Source organism: Dichomitus squalens, assembly GCF_000275845.1.
Source record: "Dichomitus squalens LYAD-421 SS1 unplaced genomic scaffold DICSQscaffold_100, whole genome shotgun sequence".
NCBI classification, from domain to species: domain Eukaryota; kingdom Fungi; phylum Basidiomycota; class Agaricomycetes; order Polyporales; family Polyporaceae; genus Dichomitus; species Dichomitus squalens.
Genome location: NW_006766982.1, coordinates 29,739 through 56,592, shown reverse-complemented (window position 1 = coordinate 56,592; position 26,854 = coordinate 29,739). Strand labels below are relative to the sequence as shown.

General features: G+C 55.3%; 12 protein-coding genes and 1 non-coding gene across 13 annotated transcripts; 5 read left to right on the top strand and 8 right to left on the bottom strand.

Moving 5' to 3' along the window:
• Nucleotides 1-3: 3 nt before the first annotated feature.
• DICSQDRAFT_94421 (Diphosphomevalonate decarboxylase) lies at nucleotides 4-1,738 on the top strand (the record flags this gene model as incomplete). The annotated part of the gene is made up of 3 exons (XM_007371384.1): nucleotides 4-56; nucleotides 104-347; nucleotides 651-1,738. The coding sequence occupies 3 exons, from the start codon at nucleotides 4-6 to the stop codon at nucleotides 1,554-1,556; spliced, it is 1,203 nt and encodes a 400-aa protein (XP_007371446.1). The 3' UTR covers nucleotides 1,557-1,738.
• A 1,273-nt stretch (nucleotides 1,739-3,011) lies between these two features.
• DICSQDRAFT_22750 (uncharacterized protein) lies at nucleotides 3,012-3,176 on the bottom strand (the record flags this gene model as incomplete). The annotated part of the gene is made up of 1 exon (XM_007371383.1): nucleotides 3,012-3,176. A coding segment is annotated over one exon (165 nt), but the record flags the coding sequence as incomplete, so codon positions are not given.
• A 656-nt stretch (nucleotides 3,177-3,832) lies between these two features.
• On the top strand, nucleotides 3,833-3,962 carry DICSQDRAFT_t212. The gene has a single exon. It is a non-coding gene; the product is annotated as a tRNA-Ser (tRNA).
• Nucleotides 3,963-4,812: 850 nt separating this feature from the next.
• On the top strand, nucleotides 4,813-6,254 carry DICSQDRAFT_175490 (uncharacterized protein; the record flags this gene model as incomplete). Its single annotated transcript, XM_007371382.1, has 4 exons — nucleotides 4,813-5,048; nucleotides 5,104-5,233; nucleotides 5,290-5,503; nucleotides 5,563-6,254. The coding sequence occupies 4 exons, from the start codon at nucleotides 4,813-4,815 to the stop codon at nucleotides 6,252-6,254; spliced, it is 1,272 nt and encodes a 423-aa protein (XP_007371444.1).
• Nucleotides 6,255-6,551: 297 nt separating this feature from the next.
• Nucleotides 6,552-9,715, bottom strand: DICSQDRAFT_175489 (Cl-channel protein; the record flags this gene model as incomplete). Its single annotated transcript, XM_007371381.1, has 14 exons — nucleotides 6,552-6,768; nucleotides 6,822-7,083; nucleotides 7,139-7,246; nucleotides 7,305-7,494; nucleotides 7,557-7,737; nucleotides 7,795-8,186; nucleotides 8,239-8,424; nucleotides 8,482-8,573; nucleotides 8,627-8,741; nucleotides 8,795-8,947; nucleotides 9,006-9,214; nucleotides 9,336-9,503; nucleotides 9,559-9,584; nucleotides 9,639-9,715. 14 exons carry the CDS (start codon nucleotides 9,713-9,715, stop codon nucleotides 6,552-6,554), a joined length of 2,376 nt encoding a protein of 791 aa, XP_007371443.1.
• A 789-nt stretch (nucleotides 9,716-10,504) lies between these two features.
• Nucleotides 10,505-12,433, bottom strand: DICSQDRAFT_175488 (DnaJ-domain-containing protein; the record flags this gene model as incomplete). Its single annotated transcript, XM_007371380.1, has 8 exons — nucleotides 10,505-10,684; nucleotides 10,756-10,832; nucleotides 10,889-11,156; nucleotides 11,211-11,294; nucleotides 11,344-11,596; nucleotides 11,669-12,122; nucleotides 12,177-12,292; nucleotides 12,354-12,433. 8 exons carry the CDS (start codon nucleotides 12,431-12,433, stop codon nucleotides 10,505-10,507), a joined length of 1,512 nt encoding a protein of 503 aa, XP_007371442.1.
• A 502-nt stretch (nucleotides 12,434-12,935) lies between these two features.
• On the bottom strand, nucleotides 12,936-13,237 carry DICSQDRAFT_24214 (uncharacterized protein; the record flags this gene model as incomplete). Its single annotated transcript, XM_007371379.1, has 2 exons — nucleotides 12,936-13,065; nucleotides 13,110-13,237. Coding segments are annotated over 2 exons (258 nt in total), but the record flags the coding sequence as incomplete, so codon positions are not given.
• Nucleotides 13,238-13,739: 502 nt separating this feature from the next.
• Nucleotides 13,740-15,007, bottom strand: DICSQDRAFT_141749 (uncharacterized protein). The gene is made up of 7 exons (XM_007371378.1): nucleotides 14,900-15,007; nucleotides 14,718-14,829; nucleotides 14,584-14,661; nucleotides 14,500-14,536; nucleotides 14,372-14,450; nucleotides 14,137-14,313; nucleotides 13,740-14,086 (listed from the first exon to the last, which is right to left on the bottom strand). The coding sequence occupies exons 1-7, from the start codon at nucleotides 14,979-14,981 to the stop codon at nucleotides 14,004-14,006; spliced, it is 648 nt and encodes a 215-aa protein (XP_007371440.1). The 5' UTR covers nucleotides 14,982-15,007; the 3' UTR covers nucleotides 13,740-14,003.
• A 133-nt stretch (nucleotides 15,008-15,140) lies between these two features.
• On the top strand, nucleotides 15,141-16,104 carry DICSQDRAFT_175486 (P-loop containing nucleoside triphosphate hydrolase protein; the record flags this gene model as incomplete). Its single annotated transcript, XM_007371377.1, has 7 exons — nucleotides 15,141-15,181; nucleotides 15,228-15,279; nucleotides 15,329-15,413; nucleotides 15,473-15,637; nucleotides 15,697-15,925; nucleotides 15,982-16,041; nucleotides 16,092-16,104. The coding sequence occupies 7 exons, from the start codon at nucleotides 15,141-15,143 to the stop codon at nucleotides 16,102-16,104; spliced, it is 645 nt and encodes a 214-aa protein (XP_007371439.1).
• Nucleotides 16,105-16,337: 233 nt separating this feature from the next.
• On the bottom strand, nucleotides 16,338-16,734 carry DICSQDRAFT_150761 (uncharacterized protein; the record flags this gene model as incomplete). The annotated part of the gene is made up of 2 exons (XM_007371376.1): nucleotides 16,338-16,566; nucleotides 16,613-16,734. 2 exons carry the CDS (start codon nucleotides 16,732-16,734, stop codon nucleotides 16,338-16,340), a joined length of 351 nt encoding a protein of 116 aa, XP_007371438.1.
• Nucleotides 16,735-16,872: 138 nt separating this feature from the next.
• On the bottom strand, nucleotides 16,873-18,151 carry DICSQDRAFT_113853 (NAD(P)-binding protein). Its single transcript, XM_007371375.1, has 4 exons — nucleotides 17,952-18,151; nucleotides 17,442-17,897; nucleotides 17,311-17,369; nucleotides 16,873-17,247 (listed from the first exon to the last, which is right to left on the bottom strand). Exons 1-4 carry the CDS (start codon nucleotides 17,965-17,967, stop codon nucleotides 16,933-16,935), a joined length of 846 nt encoding a protein of 281 aa, XP_007371437.1. The 5' UTR covers nucleotides 17,968-18,151; the 3' UTR covers nucleotides 16,873-16,932.
• Nucleotides 18,152-19,597: 1,446 nt separating this feature from the next.
• DICSQDRAFT_22727 (uncharacterized protein) lies at nucleotides 19,598-19,873 on the top strand (the record flags this gene model as incomplete). Its single annotated transcript, XM_007371374.1, has 2 exons — nucleotides 19,598-19,753; nucleotides 19,808-19,873. Coding segments are annotated over 2 exons (222 nt in total), but the record flags the coding sequence as incomplete, so codon positions are not given.
• Nucleotides 19,874-23,471: 3,598 nt separating this feature from the next.
• DICSQDRAFT_113850 (uncharacterized protein) lies at nucleotides 23,472-25,162 on the bottom strand. The gene is made up of 2 exons (XM_007371373.1): nucleotides 25,034-25,162; nucleotides 23,472-24,964 (listed from the first exon to the last, which is right to left on the bottom strand). Exon 2 carries the CDS (start codon nucleotides 24,726-24,728, stop codon nucleotides 24,012-24,014), a length of 717 nt encoding a protein of 238 aa, XP_007371435.1. The 5' UTR covers nucleotides 24,729-24,964; nucleotides 25,034-25,162; the 3' UTR covers nucleotides 23,472-24,011.
• Between the last annotated feature and the right edge of the window lie 1,692 nt (nucleotides 25,163-26,854).

Here is a 26,854-nt window from a genome sequence, read left to right as displayed (position 1 = left end):
ACCATGACCGTCTACCAAGCCACCGCGTCCGCACCCGTCAACATTGCCTGCATAAAGTTCGTGTCGTGACATGTCCTGATGTACCGCGATTGACCAGACACAGGTACTGGGGCAAGCGGGATACCAAACTCATTCTCCCCACCAACTCCTCGCTCTCTGTGACGCTTGATCAGGACCACCTGCGCTCTACGACTACTTCTCGCGCGGATCCCTCTTTCCAGCAGGACAGGCTCTGGTTGAACGGTACGGAGGATGAGATCAAGGAGGGCGGGCGACTCGCGACGTGCATTCGGGAGATGAAGGCACTCCGAAAACAGCTGGAGGACAAGGATTCGTCTCTTCCTAAGGTGAGCGATAATTCTGCGCGTTTCAAAACATGAACCTCGAGGACGTCAGTTTTCGCGCGGCGTCCTCTTGCGGATGCTGTAAGACCATCATGGCTCCCATGCAAGGACTGGGGCGTGGTGGAGCTTCTGGCCTCCCGCCTTCAATCCTCCCATGGGTAAACAGACGACCGCGCCTGTGTCATAGACGAGTTTCATTTGCTTTCCACGGCTACTTTGCTGGCCCTCGCGGCTAGACCGCTTGGGCGCAGACATTTACCCTCCACCCGCATCTTGTGCGATACCGATGAATCATACCTCATCCAGATCTCCGACTACCACGTCCACATCTCCTCCCGCAACAACTTCCCCACCGCCGCGGGCCTTGCCTCCTCCGCGTCAGGTTTCGCAGCCCTCGTCGCGTCCCTCGCCGCCCTTTACCAGCTCCCCACCTCCCGCTCGGACCTCTCCCGCATCGCCCGCCAGGGCTCCGGCTCGGCGTGCCGGTCCCTCTTCGGCGGATTTGTCGCCTGGCAGAAGGGCGAGCGCGCTGACGGCTCCGACTCCCTCGCGGTCGAGGTCGCCCCGCGCGAGCACTGGCCTGACATTCACGCTCTCATTTGCGTCGTCAACGACGAGAAGAAGGGCACGTCTTCCACCTCCGGCATGCAGCGCACCGTGGAGACCTCGCCCCTTTTGCAGCACCGCATCAAGCACGTCGTGCCCGAGCGCATGACCGCGATCTCGAAGGCGATCCTCGCGCGCGACTTCGATACGTTTGCGCGGATCACGATGCAGGACTCTAACCAGTTCCACGCCGTCGCGCTCGACACGGAGCCCCCCATCTTCTACATGAACGACGTGTCCCGGGCGATCATCGCGCTGATCGTCGAGTACAACCGCGTCGCGGTCGAAAAGGGCGGGAAGCTCAAGGCGGCGTACACGTACGACGCGGGCCCGAACGCGGTCATTTACGCCCCCAAGGAGAACATCAAGGAGATCGTGGAGCTCATCGTAAAGTACTTCCCGCAGGCGGAAAACTTCAAGGATCCGTTCGGGCTCTTTGGCGCGGCTGGGGTGCAGGGCAAGGTCGTGGAGGGTTTCAACGAGGCCGTTGCTAAGCCGTTCTCTGTCGGGGCGGTGAAAGGCCTAATCCATACGCGTGTCGGTGATGGCCCGAGGACGCTGGGCCCGGAGGAGGCCCTTCTGGGGCCAGAAGGCCTCCCGAAGTAGGCTCGAGGGGAGATCTGGCGATGATATAGAATTTAGCGGGCAACTGTACTATTATAGGGGATACATTGCTCCCGTGAGAGCTTCTGGCGATTGGACGTATGGATAGGACAACCGCTGAGACCGCCTTGCCTCATCACTAGGTAACAATGAGACACGAGGAAACATGGGGATCTATCTTACTTCAATATCGGGTTTTGGAGGGATGCTCAGAGGGATAACCATTACTTCTCTACGTACTGGCATGATGGACCTCGTCTGTCAGCTTCTTGACCTTACGTATAGGTAGGTAGGAAAGGGTGAGCGTGAAATACGTAGGTGGAAGGGCGCAGGTGATAGACGACACAGAGTTTGCGGTGGAGTCAGTGTGAGCATCACCAGATTCGCCAGGAGTAGTGAGAGCAGGAGTTTGCGTTGCGACCCAGATCATCGTGCGGAAGATGTGACAGAAAGCACGATCCAGCCTTGGTATAGACCATTCCTCCTTGTACACGACGCGAGAGCGCAGGACCCACTGAGGGACAAAGCCATGCAGTTGTTCCAACCGAGCAAAGGCAGCTGTCGTCCACTAGCGGCTTCGCGAACCGTAACATTACATGTTTTCGCAAGTCACGTCGATGCTGCGAGTGATCGGAGAAGCTTCGGATCCCTATGCTTCCTTTCATAGACCCTTCTCGGAGTATGTTATCGAGACAGTAGATGTTGAATTCGAAAGGGTCGTGTAGAAGGGATAGTTTATTGTGTTCCGGAATACTCTTGTCGCCGCCGATGACGACAAGGAGTAGAGGAGCAGCAACATCTGTAGGGAATAAGTGTGAAAGGACAAAATCGACGTAGTAGTACCTGGTAGGGTAAGATGTTCGGGCACTGATTCTTAATGGGAGGCTTGAAGTCGTAGCTCCTTTCTCTGTGCGGGGGATGAAGGATGTCTGAGAAGAGAGGGAGTGTGTCCATGATAACATCGAACAGATGAAGATCCCTGTGCTACACTGAGGAAAAGCTGCGAAGGTAGTGGGAAACGGTTCGTACCGGTGCGTGAAGCGGCAGCTATGCAATTATTGGACACCCTGGTGGCGAGATGTGAGCAGACGGAAAAGCGATGTCACGAAATTGCAGAACAACAATACCTCAAATAGCCGTCGAGATCATTTGATAGCTTCTCCAACAGTAGCAAACCTGACCTCGGGAGTACGCCTCAAGTACTCGTACAGTAAGACCATGCAAACCAATTTGTCGTCAAATAGCGACTGTAGGATTCGTAGTGGGGGCCGCTCGCTAGTGCTTCCCTGGCATCGCAAACATCCCATTGAACTCCGCTTCGTGAGGAAGAGTAAACTTCTTGACTCGCTTTGGAGCCGCAACGATATGACCGTCGGCAACGCGCATAGCACCCATGGTAGTAGTGCGCTCAGGGAACGCTATCATGATTCGTGATTCAGCGATAGGCATGAAAGCAACATCACCTACCAGTGGCGATTGTCCGTATTCACAATGAAGACGGGTTCTCTGTGTACCAAGCCGAACCAACTCCCAGTTCAATCTATAGCGTGGGCGTAGCATGTAACCCGGGTCAGCAAGCCATGACCGATGATTCCGCCACAAATACTCGACGTCGAAAACGCCCTAGATAGCACGTCTCTACCAACAGGATGGGGGTTTTCTCAATACCGTTTCTGCGGTATACTGAGATATTCGGGAGTGAAGCAGACAAGTGATCGACTGTGAGGCGAATATCGCGGAAGCTGTGGCGAGTGGTGCATGAGCAATTGATATGGCTGTATGAACACTCACTCTGTTTTATGCGTGTCCGACATCTCGGAGCCGGAAGGCTCGGCATTTTGTTTCTTCACGGACGCAGGGAGTCGTCACGATGACAGCCAGCTCGGCCATTTTGCCCTTCGCTGCCCTGGTTCCCCCAAAGCGTGCATCGGACCGGACACACAAGTTATATACCGGACAGCTGTTCGAATATTTGGTCCGGCGACCCTGAAACAACGTGTCCGGTGGGGGCGGGCTGTTCCCACCGCTCGCGCGCGATGGTGACACGTTGCCCCAGGTGGCATAAGCTTAAGACGTAGCGAGTCACGGCAAGCATCCGGTAGGAACCTTGCACTGTTGGACGGCGCAAAGAAAGATGCAAGTTACGTAGGCGCACACATCGCATGAGGTGAACATGTCCGGATCGCTAAGGGATGGCGGTGAATAGTTTCTCCTATCTAGATGAGACCAGATAATTCTATGAGGACCTTCATATTGGTGCAAAAAGCTTTTACCCCTTAGACACTATGGCCGAGTGGTTAAGGCGACAGATTCGAACTGTAGACTATCTGCTCCTTTAGGGGAGCGGGATTTGAACCTACACTTATCTGTTTCGCTCTGCGAGCGCAGGTTCAAATCCTGCTGGTGTCGTTTTGCCCTCACAACCATCACTCGGATCTGCTCCGGCGTCTGTCTAGGCTTGTCTTGTCTATCCATCTCATTCCAACATGCAGTGAGCTGCAGATTGACGGGCTCGCATTTTACTGGCGTATCCTCAACCTAACGTAGCTAGTCTAGCTAGCTGACTATGACGGTTGTCTGCACTACCGCACTCTACCTTGTCCATGAGAACAGACCCGTACGTGGCAGCGGCTCGTAGCCACGTGCAGGGACCCCCGTATTGTTATTTCCTCGCCGTCCATGAATGGCAACAACTGACTATGCTCTAGAATCTCGCTGTCGATGGACACAGAGGACATCGTCCCTCCATTTATTGTTATGTCACGAAGGCAAGGAGCGCGCCCGGTAGCCGGGCGGCGACGTTGGCAGTGGACCCACAGTACCATACAATCGCACAACGACCGTAGGGCTTTCGCCTTTCCAGATTAGTCCACATTCCTTATACTCCCCATCAAAGTGTAGGTCTGCAATTGTCTATTCTAACGCGCTATACTATAAGTGAGCCTTCTCTGGCTTAGCGGCAGCGCCTTGTTATGGCCTGGCGCTAACGACTTTTGTTGCGTGCGAGCGGAAGACAACGTCGTGTACTTCTCGTTTCCAAGTCACCATTGCACTACAATGTGTACAACAACGTCTGAGGAGCACCCTTAGATCTCCTGTAGAATTCAGTGCAAGCGAGAGAAGTTCTGAAGCACGATGTTTTCGCAAACGACTCGTAGCACGAGGCGTATAAAGCAGGTTGACGGGACCGTATTCTTCCCTCAGGATCCTCACGTTCATCTCACATTGACATTATTCTCCTGCTCAGCTTGTCGACAGCATGGGCTCTTACGGTCTCGACCTATCTCCGGCGCAGGCGCCTCTTAATTGCTTTGGACCCTCTCTCTCAACTAGAATATTTTCACGACTCAGACCTCGTCATACGCGGAAGACGGAGTATAACAACCGCCTCCGCGACGGGGACGCTCAGATGATGGAGGCTCGCGAGGCCTTCCAGGCGTGCCAGAGCGCCCTAGGGTACGACGTACGCGCCACTATTCAGATGAACCTTGAGGGGTCAGTACCCATGTCGTTTTACATTCTAATGACGCGAGGCTCACGTGGATTCAAGACTCCGCATTGAACGGGATAGGCTGCTCAAATTCTCCGACTATGGAGGCTCTCAGAGGACAGAGGAAGATGCTCTGTCTCGAGCGGAAGTCTTCAGAGCCAATGCTGCTCGGATCCTTGCCATGGTCACAGTGAGTATAGCGACTTGACTACGTCGTTTTACAGAATCACTCACCCCCGTGTCCAGACCGCGCGTAGAGGGGCACATTCGGCACAGAGCCCTTCACAACCAAGGGGATTGAGCACTAGCATGCACTCCCCAAGTCGCAGCCCCCACAGCGGGAGCGGGAGCGGCACCGGGAGCAGACACGCTTCCAGCGAGCACAGCCGTGCGTCGGCGAGGAGCCATCACCCTCCCCTGCCAAGGACTTCTCCATATGCTGAAGAGCCTCTTCAGATGTGTACGTCCCCCAAGTCTGCCATAGCTGCTTCCAGAGCACTAATGTCGACTCCCATACAGTGCAAACCCGCGCCGGCCCCGTCGTCTGGCATCCTAGTCCTCCCGCTCCTGAGGGGAACACGCTCTGGCTCCATGATCTTGACATTCGCGGCTCTCCCCGTGCTTCGTTCAAGAACGGGGATCTGCATGGCACACCCGCAAGCAGCATCCCCAGCCTGCACGGCACACCCAGAGGCAGCATCCCCAGCCTCAACATGGCCATCGTCGGCCTGTCATCCACGCGGGCCTCCCCGACATCGTTGAAAGGTTCCCCCGCCGACTCCATCGGTGCGTACTCGCTCGGGTCCGATGGCTTCCCCCGCCCGAGCCGCCGTGCGCCCCAGCGTCGGGGCACGATTCAGTCCACGACTAGCCTCCCACGGTCGCAGGCCGCCGCATCGCGCCAGGGCACGCACTCGAGCCACGGGTCGCCCGCGCACGGGGCGTTGTCGTCGCGCCAGTCGTCGGTGCAGACGTCCCGCAGTGGAACGACGCACTCACACTCGAGCCCTGGCCATGCCCTCCCCCGTCCTAGCCTCGACAGTGGCAAACGCTCCGGGAGCTACCAGTCGACTCGCTCAGACGAACGTCGTAGCCGGGGTGCCTACGCACGAGGACCATCGTCACTCAGGACGTCGTCTGTTCCCCCTGAAAACAGGTCTCCTTATGGAGTCCCATATGTCACCGACTCCCCCGGACGATACCACCACTAAATCGTTTCCGGAAGTGCTCGCCCGTCCGCCTTCAGATGAGGTCCAAGTCTCATAATGTCTATAACGTTCACGAAGCTTGAAAAACACAACCCAAACCCACAAGACAAGAACTCACATTCGAAACGGCCCCCAGCAACGACCTGTACGCTTTTCACGTTTTCGGACCAGTGTATCAACTAGACGCTCCGGTATGCTCGAGCACGATACCTGTGACGATGTATTATACGACTGTATATGACTGTACGACTGTCTCATAGCAACCAGCAGATATATCGGAAAAAATACATCTTTATCACCTCACCTTCTCCTAAATATACGTCTGCCCCACGACAAGACGTCATCCGCGAAGTTGCTCGTCATGGTTCGCGCCTCATCTACGAGGCCGTCAAAGTCCTCCCCAGACCAGGGGGAATACTGGACCTGGTGCTGCTCAAGCATCGTGAATCGCAGAACGTCCTTAACGGTCAGGAGTCCGACGAGGGCGCCGTGGCCCTCGACAAGGATAATACGTGGCCTGAGAAGGACGATCAATATAGCACGGCTGCAGAGGATGAGCATATCGCTCACCCCATGCGTTTGAACAACTGCATCGCAATTTCGAGCGGCAGCTGTGGGGATACTGTGAGTGGTGTTTGGTTGACCCACGGCCACAACTTGAGTACGTCCTGCGTCGCTGTGCTCTCCATGATTCCCAAGGAGGTCTCCTCATCTAGGCCTACAGCAGGCGCAGCAGCGACACCTGCGAACTCGGCTTCCTCGAGGTCTTCAGCGTTGGGGGCAAAGGAGACGGGAGTGTCTGGTCGGACATCCTGCAAGTTCTGCGCTTTCTCTGTCGAGGCTGTCAAGGAACGCGTCAAGCACGCGATTCGGTGTGCTTTACGCACCGAGAATGTATCGTAATTGAGTACGGTCTATGAATCCCATGAGGATGTTCTTGCTATCTGCTGAGACGATAGGAAAGCCCTTCACATTTGTTCTGGAAAGGACTTCCTCTGGTCAAAAGGCAAGCGCATTAGCCCTAGGCCAGTTTTGGCAGGAAAAAGAACAGACCCAAGTCTTTGCATGTAAGCCCAGACACGGGTAAGGTCTTAAGGTCTCGCCTCATTACTCTGGAGACGGGCACGTTGTATGCGTGATCGTCTTTCTCAAGGAATGGATATCCATTGAAGCGGATCATCTCATCTGCAATTCCGGTGGTGCCGAGGAAGTCGCCCACAGCTTTCGTGACGAGCAGGACGATCTGTGGCGGATGGGCGGTTAGTCTTGATACAGTGTTGATGAGCACAGGGGCGCAAAGCGTACCATCGTTGGCAGGATATACGTCAGAGCACCAGTCAGCTCGAACATGATGACGACGACGGTGACGGTGAGCCTCATCACCCCACTCAGCGCAGCAGCGGCGCCCAGGAGCGCGTAGGTCCCAGGCGTGATACAGGGCACGTCGGGCTGGCACACGGCAAATATGCCAGAATTTGGATAGGCGCTAAGGAGATGTAAGACACTGAACAGTGGGTGCGTTACTAGGTCAGGCAAGTCATACCGGTTGACAGCTTTGACCATGATCCCGACCATCCTCCCGAACGTCGCGCCGATAGCCATCGACGGCACGAAGATCCCCGCAGGCACCTTGCACCCGTACGAAATCACGACAAGCCCCAAGCGCACGACGGTGGCGAGGAAGAGCGAGTTGGCCATCTGCCACTGGTACGCGGTCTGGCAAAGGTGGTCGTAGTCGCTCGCGCCATCGCACTCGCGGAACAAGATGGCCATGCTTTCGGTCATGTCGATGCGCATGAAGTGGTTGAACCAGCCGATCATCGCCGTGATCGTCGCGAGCGTGACCGCCTCGGCGATGGCGTGGTTCTTGAGGTAGCGCTTACGGAACGCGGCCACTTGGAGGTTGAACTTGACGATGAAGGCGCCGTAGAGACCCTGTGTGGAGTCGTTAACATAAGCTCGCGATATGCAGGATTGAAACGCGCACCCCAAAGATGCCGAGGATGATGAAAAACATAATCTCGAAGAAGTGCCAATCCCTGTCGTAAGTGACCTGGAACAGTACAAGCTTTCCGCTGCGGTACGGGTTCATCGCCGAAAGCGTGACAGTCGCCACTAAGGCGCAGAAGAAACTTCGCCACATGGTTTTGATGCTGAAAACGCTACTCATTTCCTGAATGATGCATGTTTTCGTAAGCCATTCAGCCAGAAAGCATAATAACAGCATTACCTCTATGGAGAAAAGCACCCCTCCGATGGGGGATCCGAAAGCAACAGCAACACCGGCAGCGCTGGAAGCAGTCAAGATCTCGCGCATCTTCACTGACGAGTAAATGTGAGCGACAGATTTACGAAGGCAGATGTAGGACACATACCTTGACTTCTCGAGAAGTCTTTGAACATGCTCGCAATGATGTTCCCTACACAGCAGGCAACATGCACCGACGGGCCCTCCTTGCCGACTGAAAGACCCGAGGCAATGACAAGGGGCTGTATGGTGTTTCACAGGCCGTTCTCAGATATTCAGAGATCAAGACACGCACCAACGTTATACTCTTGATGAAAAATGTCCAGAAGCCCAGGAAGCCCTTCATGACAAACCCAGCGATGATGCACTTGATCTCCGATATACCAGAGCCCGCAGCGTACTTCGCCAACGACTTCACTAGGTGCGCTGCAATGAACGAGAACGCGGCCTACGGTCATACTACCCATGAACGCTCCGTCCTCTTCCAGACATGAATTGTTACGTACCGCAAACAAGACGTATATTGCCCACCGCGCAGGCATCACTTCACTCCACTGATGCCATGCCTCGCAAGTATCCTCGTCTGTTCCTTCAATTTCCCAACAACAGAACTGCTGGTTTAGCCACCAGCCGTCCGAGCAGTAGCCCATCTTGATGTCCGACAGCCATTCGGTTGCTATTGAGATGACGGCGGCATTGACGCCGATGGCAATTCCTGCAAAGTTGCAGGGACTACATCAGATACATCCTTGACGTCCGCGGGCGGTGGGAAATGGGAGTACGCGCGAGATCTTGCAATGCTTGGGGGATGCGTACGCAGATGCACAGGGACTCACCAACCAAGCTGACCACAAACCAACTTTGCCCAGCATGCGCCAAAGTCTGCAGCTGCGACCATATCCAAGCAAGGCTAACTTCTCCGCGAGGTCCTCGGTACGGTGTATTCCGGCTGCGGGCAGCTCGCAGTCGCCTGTTGCGCTCGATTATTGAGTCCTGTATCCAGTCTATACGCTGACATTCAGCGGGTTGAACCCCCTGCGTGCTCGCAGTGTCGCTGACCTATAGTAGTGAAGTCCTCGTAGCGTCTGATGTCACGGTCAGAGCCCCCCTCATTCCGGGTGGTGATAGGATGCACGCACTGGACCTGCTCCAACTCCTCTATTTCATGATGTGGTGGCCTGATGTCATGAAACGACGCTCTGCGTTCTCGCGACATGAGAGCCGTCTGGTAGCATGTATTGGATCCCTAGGTGTAGGTGCGCAGTGGGGAAGGTGCACTGACGTGGAAATGGATGAGAAGCAAGCAACGCAGCGTTAAGCACAACAGGCTTCAGCGCTATACGCCGACTGGGTCGTCCGGACGTCCCGAATAAGTCGGAAAGCGGCGCATTAAGCACGCACAATTCACCGGTAAACTCTTCACTCGAGGATCACGCAACAAGATTGGGACCGACCGTTATTCCCAGACTTTAATCATAGGACAGGAGAGCAGACCGCTCGTGTTGAGAACCCAAACAAGATACATAGTATTTCTTGTCCCGCCGCCTCACCGCCGCTTCGCCTCGCTCGTTCGTCCTTCCTCAGCCTGGTTACGTCGGGTCTCCTAGCAAAACCCACGTGAGTCCTGAGCCTTGTGATCGTGTCCCATTAGCGAGTATAGCCCGCCAACGAGATTGGCGGCACAGGGGCGTCAGACGTGGTGCTCATACACCACAGTTGTAGCTTCTTCCTCCCGGTATCACAGAAGTTAGGCCACAGTAACCAATTTGAGATCATAGGGATCTTGGACACAGGCCAGTATGTCATTTTGAGTATACAAACCGGTACACAGTTACGGAGGCGGTCGCTATCATACAACCGCTCCCTAGCTAACCAAATAAACATAACCTATGGAACGTTTATCCTGGAGTCAGCTAACGATTAGGGTCCACGCTCCATGCTGCGCACCCGATTCGCATGCGTTTGATCTGGCCGGCGTCCAAGAATCCAAGAAGCGCACATCACTCTATGCTTCATTGTAGTTATAGTTGGTCTTGTAGTCGTGGCTGTCATCATTATATTGTGCCCACCACCAAGATTGGCGGTAGCTTCTATGGAGCGTCGCATCGTATGCTTGTTTCTTCTCCTCGTCAGACAAGATCTCATACGCGCTGGACAATTGCTTGAACTTTTCTTCAATGCCGCCCTGTGTCGTGGGCGAACAACCACCGGTGAGATGTGTATCAGAATCACTGCAAGATGAAGAATTGAACATACTTTATCAGGATGGTGTTTGAGTGACAACATTCGGTATGCCTTTTTGATCTCGCTCGCAGTGCAAGAACTGGTCAAACCTGAAGAAGCAGATTGTCTGGAAACCGTACTCCATGAGGGCAACGGGGGCACTCACCGAGAACGGCGTAATGATCCTGTTGAGTGCTTTCCTTCTCTTCCGCCTGCCTTACAGCGTCCTCGAGTTCCGCCTCAATATCACATCTCTCCTCAGCACTCAACGTCGCTTCTCCATGCTCTAGCGAGGCGCGGAAGTCCACCGCAGCTGTTTCGAATAGTTCGAGACCAATCATGATGCGAGCCCTACAAAGAAATGCCTTGGAGTACGTCGGGTGTAGTTTCAGTGATTCCTGCACGTCCTTGAGGCCCTCGGAGGATTTACCCAGCTGAGAGCGAACATTAACGGAAGCAATGCAAGGTTTACAAGTCCTTGCTCTCACCTTGCACAAGGCTTCAGCTCTGTTCAGCAGCAGTACAGCGCGAAGGATACCCCCACGACCTTCCTCTTCTCGTTCTCCAGCGACCTATGGCACCATTATGATCATCTATCTCTCTGCGTCCCAATCAACTCACCAGCAATGCATTAGTCCACGAATTGATGACTGTCTCGTAGTCGCTCTGCCGGAGAGCCTTCTCTCCACTCTCCGTCTGCCGTGCTACGTCTTTCACGCGGTTCCACAATGCCTTGGCCTTCTGATTGTCAGGGTCGAGTTTCAAGACCGTAACCACCTGTGTCAGCGCCGCAGACGACTCCGCCTTCAAGAACAATACTAGTGCGCGGAGTGTCATCACCTCGATGTCATTGGGTGTGTTGTGCAGCAAAACGCTATTAAGTCAATGCATGTCAGCTGCTTCGAAGTAAAAGCGCCCAGCCAGAGGTAGAAGAGGGAACCCTTACTCCACAGACTTCGTCGCCTCATCCCATTTGCCCTCCGCGATCAGCAGCTCAACACCCCAGCATTGGACGTATTCAGGGGCGTCGCTGTCTTGCTGCGCATACACAGATAAGCATGACTCGTACTCGTTCCTCGCCGACCGCCAATGCTTCCGAGCCATGGCTTTCTTGTATGCATCCATATGGCCCTCTAGTTCCGTCACACGGCGCCTCATCTGTAACGCATCAGCATTGCTAGCATCAAGGGATAAGGCATCCCGCAGGGCGAGGAGTGCCGAGGATGGAGATCCTAGGATAAGACGACAGCGGGCAATGCGGAGATGGTTGATTGTGCTGGGCTCGTACGTCGTCTTTGTCGATGCAACCTCGAAGTCTCGTAGGGCCGCAGCGAAATGACACAGTTCCATGTGGGTAGCGGCACGCGTAACGTAGTAAGATGCGTTCCCTGGAGCGAGGGCTGTAGGATCATAGAGTCAGTGTGAGCAGACACAGGCTGTGGGGTTCCCCATACCAATAGCTTCCGTAAGCAATGCCAAAGCATCGTCATATCTCTCCTCTGCAAATGCTTCATTCGCCGAGAACCAAAGTTGCTCTGGTTTATCGCGTTTGACTTGCTCCGCCCGAGTACTTCATCAAAAAATCGTCAGCAGACATTTTATGGTGTTTGCATCACGGGAAGATGCTGTACCGTTCATCAGGCTTCCTTTTTGGGGTGCTCGAGGGGCCTGCTTCATAGAAGGCGAATGGTGGTTCTTCTGAGCTGTGCATGGAGTCTCCCCGTCCACTGTTCTTGTCTTGAAAGATGAAACATGACCTAGAGAATCAAGAAATTATGAGTATGCAGTATAGGTATTCTCCATCCGGCCTACCCCGAGCTGTGCTCATGGCTACCACACAGAACACATCTTGACGTTGAAGCGGTCGGCCGTCGTGCTTCGGTTTCTGCTGGGCCGTCAGCGGACCGTCCAGAGAAGCGAGGGCTATACTTACTTTGAGGTGGGCAGGCCTTGAACTCGTGCCCTGACCCGCCACAATTCTGCAGAGCTTTTGAGAGAGCATAAGGAAGTAGGAAGGAACAGACATACAGGACATGGTATTCCGGGACACTGCCAGCGCATATGACCTTTCTCCCAACACAACGTGCAGGTCTTCTTTCTTCGGGCGCGTTTACTACGCTTCGCAGAGGGGGGCGGTTTCGTCTGTTTCTCCGACTTTGATGAACAACGTCAACCCTGGCTAATCGCGTATGTGTACACTTAGCACGTACCGGTCTTTTTAGAGTCGGACAGTCAAGCGCGACGTGCCCAGGACGATCACAGCGCTCACAACGCATCTCACTGTAACCCTTGGGCTCGGTACATTCCCAGTGTTCGTGTCCCGACTTGAAGCAATTTTTGCACCTCCGGCTCTGCACATTGTTGTCAGGATGGCGGACCGAGTGGACAAATGACGGCGACGTACCTCGCGCTCAGTGCATAGCCGACTAGGGTGGCCCCTTTGACCGCACTTGCCGCAAGTTTTGTTTAAGTAGCAACTCCTCGAATCGTGACCAGAGCCCCAGCAGACAAAACAGATGTGATCTTCAAGGGTGCACTCTGCAGTCGAATGATTCGCTGGGGGAATACAAAGTCAGCATGTGTGGGGGACACTACAGAGATCCGAACTGCGTACTGCTGTCGCATTGGTCACAGCGCGTGAAGGTCCGGGGCATTCTGCAGCGGTAGCCAGTTTAGGAACGACGGGTGGGAGGGTCAACCGTGTTGTTCAAACGAACCGGGAGCGACGGCTATGTGGGCGTCATCCAAACGTGTTGCTGCGGTAGTTTCTGAGCCCGGTACGGCGATTACCTTGTTTGATTTTCGGCAGCACCAGTTCCCTGATCGCGTCCGAGTTCATGCATTCATGCTCCAGCTCGTCTCGTGGGCGCACTGGGAGAGTAGCTACCGGGAGAGACGTAGCCTTGAGTGATAGTGCTCCGAGCTCAGTTTGCTGGGCAGAAGCGAAAATGCTTCGTCTAGAGACGAGTAGTCGCTCAACCCCATTCCCGCAAGTTCACGCATTGTACACGGATCGGCGTCGAAACCCATAGCATATGCAAGGATCTGTCATGATTAATAGAGTTGCGCCTTGCAAGAAGTGGGGCCTCGTAATGGCACTCCCTATTACACTAGCAGGATCGCAAGATCGCACGGAAGCGTAAGGCGGGAAGGTTCACATAGCTGCCTGAGTGGTCGGAAGTACTTCCGACGACCCAGGCAGCATGCCCATTCGGAAGCCTCACACCTACATTGCACAAAGCGGGGTATTACTAGAACTGCGTACATAGGAATTACCGTGCTCAGTGTACAAATGGTGATGCAATCGCAGAAGGAGCAGCAGCAGCAGCAAACTCGCCGGCCTGGGCAATCATGAGGAGCCCAACTGCACTCCAGATTAGCATACAATCCTTCGAGAAGTGACGGAGCACATACCAATAAGACCAAAGAGACCCATGATACTGCCAAAGACTTCCACAATGAGGATCTTCACGAAGAGATCGGGGTCCGCAGCGTCTGCTAGAGCAGCGGTGGAACCCGCGATACCGACGGAGACACCGCACAACAAGTTGCACGCGCCGACTGTGAGACCTCCCCAGAACAGCGCGTATCCTGGGGGACACACGTTAAGAGGCCCGTAAACGCTATGTCCTGATTGTGCGGCACGCACCTGTGAAGTAATTTTCACGCGTGTAGAGGAGCGTGTCTTGAACAGCTGTGACGCGAGCAGAATAGACGATGCCAATGATCTAGCTTGACGGTCAGAATCGGAACCGAAGAGCAGAAAGGCATACTCACTACACCGTAGATAGCCACGACCTCGCAGAATATAATACTACAACATGTTGGCAGAAGCACTAGACATGTAATATAGCAACAAACCTGATCAAGTTCTTTGTCCTGATACGAGGCGCACGTACACCTCCACCGAGGATTGAAGCACCGGTGATGAAGATACCCCTACCGAAAGACAAGGAGGTAAGCATGCCACTACGAGCGAAGCCGTGAACACGCACCATCCCGCGCCCAGCACACTCAACCCTATGCACAAGCCGATGCCGGTGGATGCCCAAGCATACGGGCTCGTCTCCTCAAGGAACTGGCCAACGTTGAATGCCTCCCCAGAACCTAGACCAGCCCATCCACCAATTAGCGTCATTCGAGCCCAAATGCGGGTTGCACCGGAGGGCTGACTTGCCAGTAAACAGCAGATAGAGTGCGACAACTAAAGCAACGAAGGTAGGTAGTCCATAGGTGTAGTAGGATGAATACAAGCCCATCGTGGCGGGCTGGTACTGAATGCGCGGCTCGACGTTGACTGTGACGACCAACTCAGCCCCGACACCGTTATTTGACTGTATTTGTTCACAGGCGCCGGCACGTCATACAGGCGCTTGCGATCCCTCTCCGGCGCGCTGCTTGACTGCTCGGTCTTCGCCATGTATCATCTGCTGAAGGGGTTTCACGAATATCTTACGAGGTATGCACTTGCGTCATTCTATTGCAGCTATCTCCTCATTTTTCAGGAAGGAAGAGTTTTCGGTCATCATCCTCGGGCTGGACGGGGCGGGAAAGACGGTTAGTGTATCCCACTGTTCTGGCGTGTTCAATCTATACTCGCGCGCAGACGTTACTTGAGAAGATCAAGACACTATACAATGACACCCCCGGTTTGTCCCCAGACAAGATCGCACCCACAGTAGGACAAAACAGTGTGTATCCTGAATGAACCTTTCTGGACACTCCCCTGATTCATTCATGTCTCGTACAGTGGGCAAAATTACTCTCCCGTCAACGATCCTGAAATTCTGGGACTTGGGAGGACAGCGCGGAATACGCTCTATTTGGCATCGCTACTACGATGACTGCCATGCCGTCGTGTTCGTGATTGATGCAGAGGACCGCGAACGCCTGAGTGAAGGCTGGGAAGTGTTTGGTATGTGAGCGTATCCTTCCATCTGCTCTCCACATACTGATAGCGGGAGAGGAACTTAGACTCCGTCCTTTCCGCGCCTCAGATCCTTGGTGTTCCCCTTCTACTGCTTGCGAACAAGCAGGACAGTCCGCAAAGCTTGTCCGTCGAAGAGATCCGCAATGACTACGAGGAATGGCATAGGCGAAAGGCGGAGAGCGCGCGGAGGAGTTTTGGAGAGGAGATAGACTCGCAGCATCGCTCGGAGCGGATCGCGAGCTTGGACGTAATGGGCGTGTCTGCGCTTGAAGGGTGCGTCGGTTGGCATATGCGCTGACAGTATTATCTGAATGTATGTTCGTTCATAGGACTGGTGTTCGGGCAGCGATTGACTGGCTCTTCATTCGCGTGCAGAACAGTCGGCGTAGGTTAGTGTCCCGGCTATCCGACTTGTAGTAGAGCTAACTTCTCTCATCAGGGACGAGTCATGATACGACTTGCGTATCTCAGCGGATATTGTCGCCGCTTGTTCGGTTTGAATATGTTTGTAGTGATGCCTCACCATGATATTCCTTCGACTCAGACTGTTGATAGGGTAGGGCCTTCTGGGCGGTCCTGGCCGCGGTAATGTGAGGTCCTGTTCTGCATCAGCGTCCAGAGACGAGTAAAATCCCTGAGCTCATCGGCCGGGCCCGGGCCCGCCCTCAACGCGTCACCACGTGTACTACAAATGAGATCGCGAAGACTTGCTGCCACCTTCAACACAGGCTGCTTCTAGAAATATACCGCTCGAATTCCAAGAGCAGGAGCCATAGTGAGCGAGCAAGTAACAGCCCAAATCAGGATCCAACGCACGTACACAAATCTCGCACGCACTGCCACTAGTGCTGTCAACGGAGCATTCGAGTGTGAAAGTGGACCAATACCGGTGCGTAGGATCAAATATATGTGCACTCCATCAATCGTGATTGATGAAAATGCTGAAGAGCACAACGCCACTCAAGGATGCGGGACGTATCGAAGAAGCAAACAAACATTTGTGCCTCCCTGAATTGGGGGTCCCTGCTCTCAATGTCCTGTATCAATTTCTCCTCATGCTTTGAATGCGCATGCTCAGACATCCCCAGGACTCGCGAGCGACTGTGGCATAACTCTGTTCCCTGTTCTTTGGCCGGGCGTGGCTCGGCTCGGCTCGGCCAAGCTCTCAGGCGCTGCTTATCACGCCTCGCCTCGGGTCAAGCCGCCATAACCTCGTCTAAGTTGTTCCAGTACTTGATCTCCTCCGAATCTACAAATCCCACACTGTAGGCCAGTTCGAATTACGCGCTCTTTTCCAACCCCTCGTTCCACGACTCGTATTTCTCCGTATCTGCCAATAGCGTCGCAGTCTTCTTTCTCACTAAATCCACTGCATCCTTGCCAAGTGGGAAGTGGAGAGGGGGATCCTCCAGGGTCGCGAGCTTGTACACGACCTCCATCCCCTTCCGCGGATCGCCTTGGGGCCGTAACTCCTTCAAGATGCTCCTAAAGAAATTTCCGGGAAGCTCCTTCTTACTGTATGCGGGATGAGCGGGTGCCCACGCTGTCTTCCCGATGCCTGGAGTGTCGAAACCTCCTGGCTCGATGATCGTTATCTATCATCACCGATGACAAGTTAAGTCCCAGTCACCACAGACGCATTCGCGTACAAATCTTACCTTGATGTTCCATGCGGGATCGATTTCGCTCGCGAGCCCTTCGCTAAATCCCTCCAATGCTAGCAATGAAGCATGTAAAGCCGTCAGCGCCACTGGATTCGCAACAGTGCAATGATGTGATGAGGACATACCGAACTTGCTCGCTGAATAGTACGCCATTGCTCCAAAGCCTTGCAATCCTCCGGCAGAACCCACCTGGAGAAGCCTTCCGCCTACTCCCGCTGGGTTGACCTCGCGGAAGAACTTCACGGCCTCGCGCGAGACGTTCGCTGCTGCCCAAAAGTTGATCTCCATCACGTCGCGCGCATCTGCATCATCTATGGCCTCGACTTCTCCAAACGCGCCTCGTCCAGCATTATTCGCGACGACGTCAATGCGGCCGAACTTCTCCTTAGCGGCATTGAAGACGTCGACAATCTCTTGCGGTCTGCTGACGTCCAGTTTGAGGGTCAAGAGACGACTGGCGGGATACTTGGCGATGAGGTCGGACAAGGTTTCGGGACGGCGGGCGGTCGCAATCGCAGTGTCGCCGTTCTCAAGGACGATCTCGGTGAGTGCGCGACCAAGGCCGGTGGACGCGCCAGTGACTGTGAATCATGTCAAGACAACGTTCAGTGTCGAAGATGTACTGCAAAACATACTGAGCCAGATAGTCATTGTGTGGTCTGAGCTGTCGATGGTATGTTGTTGAGTATGCCTATCCTGCTCCCCGCGGCCTACGTCGTATTTATACGTATACCCTACCACACCCAGCGACCAGCTCTTTTTTTTGGTTGGCGACCTGGTCCATTCCGCGTTCGCCTTCAATACTGCCGCCTCCTGACGTTGTGGCGAATCGGCGAAACCAATGCGTAAGCCCTTACCGGAGTTACCGGGATATACGTGTTTCAGCAGGACTCCACAGGTTCCTTGACGCTTCCCGCAGCTTGCATAGACGACTTTACCTTGAGCCTAAATCCCGGTTCGAATGGGTAAGCATTCCGTCACAGCATCCAGATGCATCAGCATGAAACTCACCCGAGCAAGATTGCGTGGCCCCCCCTGCCGGCGTCGGAACCACCTTCAGTTTCAAGAGGCTCAAATAGGCCTGACTGACCTAATGCGTGCAATGGTAGCTGCTGCGACTTGGCATCTTGAACCTAAGTACGATATGACTCGTCCATGTCCCGTAGCGCCGCGATTGGGACTCGCTGTGCTTGTCTTCACGGGTAACTCCGCTGCCGCTTTCATCTCACGCGCTTTACTCGTGGTCGGGTAAACATGTAGCCGGGCGTTACCGTTGTCTTTCAATGGTTTCACGGAACAGTACGGCGTTCAACCATAGGAAGACCTTCGAATATACTGATGGTACTTAGTCAGTGTCTGTGACGATCGCACTGAGGCTGTCGTCGTTCAATGATGACTACATAGTAAGCGGTAGCCTACCTTGAGATGCCACAGGTGCTCCACATGTGATTCTCAAGGTCCCATTGACGGGATGTTCGACGGAAATCGCGTAATGTGGGATCACGACTCCCTTCGTGCGAGACCGGGACCCCTAAGGCTGACACGAGCTCAAAGCTTCTCTAACTTTCAGGACCGATTTCGTGGCAAAAGCTTTCACGACCAACGCGCCTATGGATATTGGAAGAGACAGAACGTCAGTTTTCCAGTATGGTTACACCGTGAACTACTCCACTGGTTTCAAATCGCCTGCGAAAGGACTCTATTGGCTCACCTAGTTCGTAGTTCATTTCCCCAAAAACGTCAGCTTCGAGCCCGTCACTCAATCTGGAAAGCCACAATCTATGTCAGCCCTGGAGTTCAGGACACCATGATTTCCCACGGAGAATGACCAGGATTCTGACAATGCACTGATATCGCTCTCCAAGCTCAAGGGTGCGCATGATCGTCACGTCTACTTCGTACCGACAGTACTAAATTTACCAGCTGGCTCACGGAACACGCCGCTAGCGGGCTCCGTGTGGACGAGGTGAGTATACTGAAACACTCACAGTGAAGTTATTATGGCAAGCCTGGCCGATGCTCGTGCCACAAATATTGAACCTTGCGTGATTACTCGGGGAGCGCTTTTTCTGACACGCTGCTATATCGACCGTGAGAGGAGTACGTCATCCGCGAAATTGAGTTTGATCCTTCTGGCGCTGCCTCTTTCCCTCTCTGTAGCATCGTTCCAGTATGTCGCGCAACAACAGAACCTCTACACGCTGTCTCAAGTGTGGCAGCTGTAAGTTACTGATATTTGTGATGTTGTCGGATAGCTATGCTCATACCGTTCATAGTCGAACACTTGCCTTCGGAGTGCACCCTTGTACACCGTGTGTGCTTCCAATGTCGCGAGCCTGGCCACGAGTCGAAGGCCTGCCCCAAGCGTTTTCAGGACCGAACCTGTGGAGGATGTGGCCAAAAAGGTCATATCAGCAACGTTTGCACCAGCCGCGAGGTATGTCGTTGTGAAGGCCCCCAATATTGCTCGGTGGATGTTGACACAACGCAGAGCTGGATATGCAAGAACTGCGAAGAGTCGGGACACGGACACTGGGAATGTACCAAGCCCAAGGGATACCGTCGTTTGCGCTGCCAATGGTGCCTTCGCCTGGGGCATACGCTTTTCGAATGTGTGAACGAACCAGTACTGGTGCGTAGGACTGGTTGTGTGTGCACCCCATCAGTCGCGACTGATGTGAACGATGGAAACCACCACGCCATGAAGTCCTTAAAGGAGTCGAACCAATTATCCGCGTCGATTCATGCTACTGACCCGGGGGGAGCGCGTTCTCAGTGTCCCGTACGTTTTCGCCTAAGTTCCTCCCGTACGCTTATACTGGCATGCACCTCAGAGTTGTGAAAGACAATGGCACGGCTCTGCCCCTTGTTCAGTGGAAGATATGCCTGTAGAGGGGTCGGAGCCCATCACTCAGTCCAAAAAGCCCCAAGCTGCAAAGCCGGAGATCGAAGACGAAGAATTAGAGAATGCCCTAACTTCGCTCTCTACACTTACTCGTGAGCATCATATTCAATGGGTGCATCGCAGCACCTCACGCTCATGACGTACCAGTATCCAATCCACGAGCTGGCTTACCCAACGCATCCCTACCCGGTATCGTGCGGGCGAGGTGTGTTCAATCGCTTACAGGGGGATACTGATTTCAATCTGACCGACCCTCGTCCATGGCCAAAATATGCGTAGACAAGGAGTGAGAACAGACAGTTCCGACGTACAATACCAATATATGTCTTACATAGGGCAGAGACGCCAAATCTTGTGGCCCATCGCCGCGCGACTTGAGTCTCTGTTCCAGAAGTAGTCATTCGTATACTCAGAACCGTACCCTCCTTATGTCGAATTATTGTGTGTTCAACGACGAATTCACCGACGACGTGAGGCTTCACGTAGCTTAGCGACCATCCGAGTTCCCTTCCATCACGGCGGTAGCAGCCAAGGAATGACAATGCGGATTCGCGCTGGTACATCGCCAGAGGAGCGTGCAGCATTCCAACCAAGTTTGCAGCCGGGCAGTACTGTCCATACATCGCGTTGGCATGCCTGTCGTTCTGGCAGGTCCTGTCAGCGCAGGATCCTTTGCGCGGTGATCAAGCAAATGCTGTGCCGTTCAATGAGCTTCCTCAACGACTGTCTTCTAGTGCGCCTATCGCGGAGGTCAGAAGTCAGATGGCGTTCCACACAAGGAGGTGGAAACTCTACCACCTCGTAGGCGACGGTTCTCATCGCCCGCGCGGAAGACACGGCGTTTTGTCAGCCAGGACCCAGCAGTCACCGAGCACCACCATAACCTTTGCCCACCGCCTCGCGCGATATCCAGGTCATGCTCTAGCGTCAGCGGGAGCAGAGTGTACCGATGTCTTCTTCTCCGTCACGCACTCTGAGGCCAAGGAAGACTCTTCCCCGCCTATGCCGGTTTCTTCGAATACCACTGGGCTCGAGGCTTCAGCGGCGATTAACCACGCTCTATCCGTTCACGTATACAACCTCCAGCCCCGTCCCGCGCCCCGCGGGGCGCGGAGACGAGCCCTCTTGTGCCATGGGACACCACTTGCAGTAGTATCCCCTCGGGCAAGCGTGGTGAACAGCGGAACGGTGGTCAGGAATGCGGCATAAGCAATCCTCCGATGTTGTCAGCCATCATCATATCGATAACTTGTGCTGGGGGAGCAGCACAGTACTTCGCAACACACGGGCTGCTCTCCCTAACGAAGGCTGCCGGTACGGACGTGGTGTCCTCGCACGCGTCCCGCAGCACCACAAGTGTAGCGAAACTGAGTGCCGCGACGGACCTGCTATGTTCGCCGGCATGGCCACACACGCGCTACCACCACATACAGGCTTCGCCTCGTGTGATCACAAGAGAGCACGCGACGTCAAGACGCACGTCTCCCATGGCCACGCCTCGCTCCGGAACTCAGAAGAGACATGACGTAGTCCTCGCGGATCGGAGCCTCCGACGCGGCGATGCTTAGAAGGCCGCTGGGAGGCCACTGGCAAGTCGCCGACCAACGTTATCGATGAAGTGCGCTGACATGCAGAACTCAGGTCCACGGCCCTGAGAGCAAAGGCAGACCTGTCCTGCATGGCTTCGTCATCTTGCGGGCTCGGGACAATGCCTGCTGACCTGCGGAGGCGAGGGCATAGGGCAGGGTCTCCGACGCCGGCGCTGTGCTTTGGTCCGGGGCCACGAGGCATCCAAAGCAGCCTTTCGGGACGGCGGAGCAGGGAGAGGACGGAACGGAGTGTGTGTGGTGTCCACCTCAGCAAGTCCAGCTAGTGTACATGGCAGAAATGTTCTGCCGGCAGATATGGCAAATATGGCAATTGCCATGGTCGGCAGAAACTGGCAAATATTTAAGCGCCTCAGTGGAGAGACATCGAGTCTGGAGTGAGTTCCTCTTGACATACATTCATCAGAGTGCCCTAGGGAGTACCTGAAAACGTTTTCAGCTTACCAGTCAGCCTCAGATGAGGCTTCAAAGCTTTCTGAAGGGGTGTAGTGCATGAAGAGCGGCGTAGGCTGTTCCTCATTGTTCTAGCGCCGGTCACACTTTCACCAAAGAACAAGGTGAGAGCAATCAGCATCGTCCTGAGCCCACAGAACGCTGTGCTGTGGAAGCCGTCACATACTAGTACTTTTACAGGGCTTTCGTATGAGTACTCAGGCAAAGCCCGCGGGAACCACCCCTAAGACCGTTTTCTGGTATGAGCGCTAAATATATCTGCCAGTATTTGCCAGTGCAGCCCTGCTGGCAGAATGGCAATTGCCACTGGCAGAATGGCAGCGGCAGAATGGCAGCATTCTGCCGCGTACACTAAGTCCAGCACCTGCCGTAACCCGTGCGCGTACTCACCAAACAGATCGCGGACCTCCATCTGATCCTCGCGGGGCAATGACGTCGAGGTGAAGAAACAGGCAGCGCGAGCCTCGTGTCGCGTTGCACGTACAGACAGTGCGTGCGTACGCTGGCAGGCACCGCTCGGTGCCGCGTCCCGAGGTGAGATGAGAGCCCGGGAGAGAGGAGAGTCCAACCGTGCCTCGTTGAAGATCGCAATCGGCCGCTTGAGAAAGATCGCCCACGGCGCGTGTGCGCACGCGAGCGAGTCCGACAGAACGAGGAGTCGAGGACGCCGGCGACGCTGGTGCACGAGGAGGGCACGAGGCGTTCGCGGGATCTGTTCTCACTGACCGTCGTCCCGCTAGCCTCCAGGCCGCGAGATGACATCACGCGTCAGATGTTATTGTTGTTGTTCCCGCAGGAGGCAGCTTATCCTCGTCCTGTGCTCGAAGCCCGAGCGAACCGTCCGAACAACATGCGTTGATCGTGCTCGTCCCATCTCTGTGTTTCGACGATGCGCGCGAGACGTCGTCCATACCGCAGCTGCCCGGGGCACGCGCAGCCCGATGCTCACCTGGCCTCATACGGAAAAGAAGTTGCCTTAGTGGGCTAGACAATGCGAACCTAATCGCCGTTGCGGTCCTTGGTCGCGACAGACAGTCCTGAGAGCCGTTGTCTCGCTCTCATGCGACACATCATGCGATGGACATTGAACGCAGTGCGACGCATGCATTCAGTCGTGCCTACACATCAAAGAATCGTAGAAAGATGTCATTAAGATCATTTCATCGTGGGGCGAACAGCCCGAGAAGGGGGAGAAGGCAGGAAATGGAGGCGAGGGGCGGCGTGTGATGGACTGATGGCGAGAGAGGACTCGGAAGTAATGCGGGGGTGGGAGGTCTGAGGTATGTACAACGTAGAGGATACTGGTACTTTCTGATATAGTTATGATGACGATAGCGAATAAACAGTACAATAAGGCTAATGCTGATGTTATATATGTCGTCTGGGGGGGTCGTCAGGTCATCAAGATGGGAAGAAAGGAAACGCGAAGGGGAGACAGGGCGAGGCGACGGGGGAGGGTATCGATCCGTGGGTATGGTACATCTATGCTGTACAAGAGAAGCAGTCCTTTGTTTTGTTTATGCGATGGTGATGAATATGCTGATGGGTGCTGCAGTGTCCGTGGAGAGGAGAATAAGAGACGCGTCTGTTGCCGGGCAACGGCGCGGGGACATGCGCGAGGGTATCGAATGCGATTGCGAATGGCGAAAGCGAGAGCGACGAAAGCGAGAAGCGGTCGAGGAATGGGCGGCCCGCGCACCGTGGGTGATGATGACGCGCAGCGGTCGCGCTCAGTGCTTGGCGACGTGCAGGGCCCACACCATCCCGGGAGCGAGCCCCTTGGCCGGGTTGCCGTTCGGGACCGGGGAGAGCCCGAGGAAGGACGTGCGGTCGCAGAGGTAGTCGACGCGCTTGACGTACTTCGCCTTCTCGGTCTCGCGGTCGCGCGGGTGCGCGATGCGGCGGTAGCGCGAGACGTACGCCCTGTGGATGCGGTCGCGCGTCGCGGGCTCGAGCGCGTCGAGCTCGTACTCGGTCACCCCGAGGCGGAGCGTGCGGTAGAGCGTGTGCAGGACGTCGCCGACGGTCACGTACGGCGCGGCCCAGAGGGCGTGCGGGGTGGGGACGACGGTGATGGCCCAGGGGAGGTGCTCGCACATAACGACGAGCGACGAGAGCGCGGGGTATGTGGCAGGCTCGCATACCATTGTGTTGGTGAGGTGGTGCGACGCTGAGGGCAGGCGTGGACGCGCGGACTCTGCTGCCTCAGTCATGTCCCAGGAAAGGGGAGTAGCGTTGCCAAGCTGGCGCGCGAGGATGGGGTGTAGTGAGATTCCGCCTGGTGCATAGTGCGGCGGTGCGTAGGCGTTCGCCTTGGCCGATGGTAGTGAGTAGTACACCTGCGGGGGCGTTGCGGGCCCAGGCGAGGAAGACAGCGTCGAGCTGGTAAAGGTCGAGGAGGGCGGGGTGGAGGGGACGTCGACGAAGTGGACGTGCTTGCCGGGCATTGCGAGGAGCGGATAGTAGTAGAAGAAGGGGTAGGGATAGATGCGGGCTGTCTTGTATGGATGCAGGGCTGGAGCGGCTGGTTGAGGGGATGATGTGAAGGCCTGGTGACGGTTGCCCCTATATAGGCTTGTATGTACGGGGGAGATGTTCAGTAGCGCGCGTGCACGTCCGCAGCGATTGGCAACATTGCATCGCTAATAGCGAACACTGCTTGTGGTCGCTCCCCGCGGCGCCGCTATGCAATGAGAAGAGAATCAGGGTGAGTCAAGCTGAGGCTGAGTGCGGGGCGACCGCTGTGCCTTGCCTTGGATTTCCGTTTCGAAGCCCGCCGCCATCGCCAGCCACCTCTCCTCTGCAGCAGATCCCGATCCCCCATCGCACCCATCGCCATTACAGCAAGCCCTCCTCAGAACAGGCAACTTGTCGCTCGACGCCCGCCCGCCGTATCGCCCCACCCTCGCCCTCCCATTTCAAATCACTGCCCCGGCGCCGACTCGGGCCTTCCGCTCCCCGACAACTTGCCATAACCGTCCACAATCCCCTCCTCTTTCGGCACTTCTTGGACACGTCTACGTGTCCCGAAGCTCGATGGCGCAGTAGCCCCCTTGAGTTCGACAATGCAGAACGCGCCCTCGTCAGTCTGGTGCTGCAGCTCTGACGTGGCGGAAGCCCAACGTGTGCATATACGCCGCCAGGCCGCCCGCACTGCAGCCGACCACTGACACCTGCGCAGGAAGAGAACACAGCTGCGCGGCGCAACAGCTCAGCAGAAGCAGCCAAGTAGGCTTAGCTATAGGTATGGAGGAAGGACGTGTAGACACGTCTTATCGCCCGACAGAACGGACTCGGCCAATATACCCAGTCCGCCAGCAGCACCGAACATTCCGCCGTGCCGGAAGCTCGGGCCACCGTCTAGCACGTAATGTAACCTTCATGCTGGATCCCGCGAGCGCGGCCTGCGGTAAGTCTCCTTGCTTCGCGGCGGTTCCTTCTTAGTTTCGGGCTGCTGCGCCCTCTCTCCGGAGGATCAGTCCCATACAGCGCGTATTTGGTTTGATCTGTTGACCGTTTCCGGCCATGCTGATCGTGTTGAACTTTGACCGTGCCGCAGGGACTTGGTTGTGGGGGTTCGCTGCATCGATCCATCCTTCGCAGCTCCGACGGCGACCACGCGCTACCAAACCGTCAGTGCCAATCCAAATCGAAGCGTCACGAATATGCCGCGGCGGTGTATTGACGCCGCCGCCAAGGCGATCCCCGGTTGCCTCAGGATTCGGATCCCGCACAAACGATGCTCTGGTATCGTGACTCTGCGTTCGCACACGTAGGTAGCTCGCGGGGTGCAGAGGCATCTTCTTGGAATGCAGGACTACCGCAGCCACTGACTGTTGTGCGAACCGAAGGGCTCCTACGTGGGACATCGGGGATGCGCATCGAATGGTGCGGATTCACCATCACGCCTCCGTGCATGCGGGACTCCGTCGGACGCGTCCACAACTGCGCCGTCTGACACGGTGACGTCCGCGGGGCAGCCAAGTCTGCCATGGAAGTGCACATGACGCGGACCGTGCTTATATGGAGCATGCCATGAACGGATTGAGAGTTCAAGATCGCTGACTTCGTTCTAGGACGAGATCTAGGGGCGCCTACTGCAAGGTGGTCCGACGTGCGGTGCGCCTTGGTTCGAGGCTTGTATGTAGACAACAGACACCACCCCCATGAGCTCCGGAGAAGGCAACTTGCATGTTTCCCGGAGTGATATGAGACCCCAAGATTCCGCCTTCATGCGAAGGGTCGAGCATGGACTATTGTGGTTACATATGATTCGAAGGTGATCGGTCCTTCGTCTGGATGGCTTCCCTGCAGCGACCTCTTTCTCGACTGACACGTCGTGAACCAGTGTTCAAACATCCACGATATGTATATGATCCTAGACCCGATCCTATCGTGCAGGTCAGGATACGCAAGAGTTTCTGTTTCCGTGCTTGCGCCTCCACCATCCTCCGCAATGCACTCACGACTCCGTCGGGAAGCGATCAGCTTGATAACTTCGAGGTCTGGGTCTCCTCGACACATGTGCGGAGGTCTCCGGAGTCTGTTGATTATCCTGGGTTAATAAGGACAA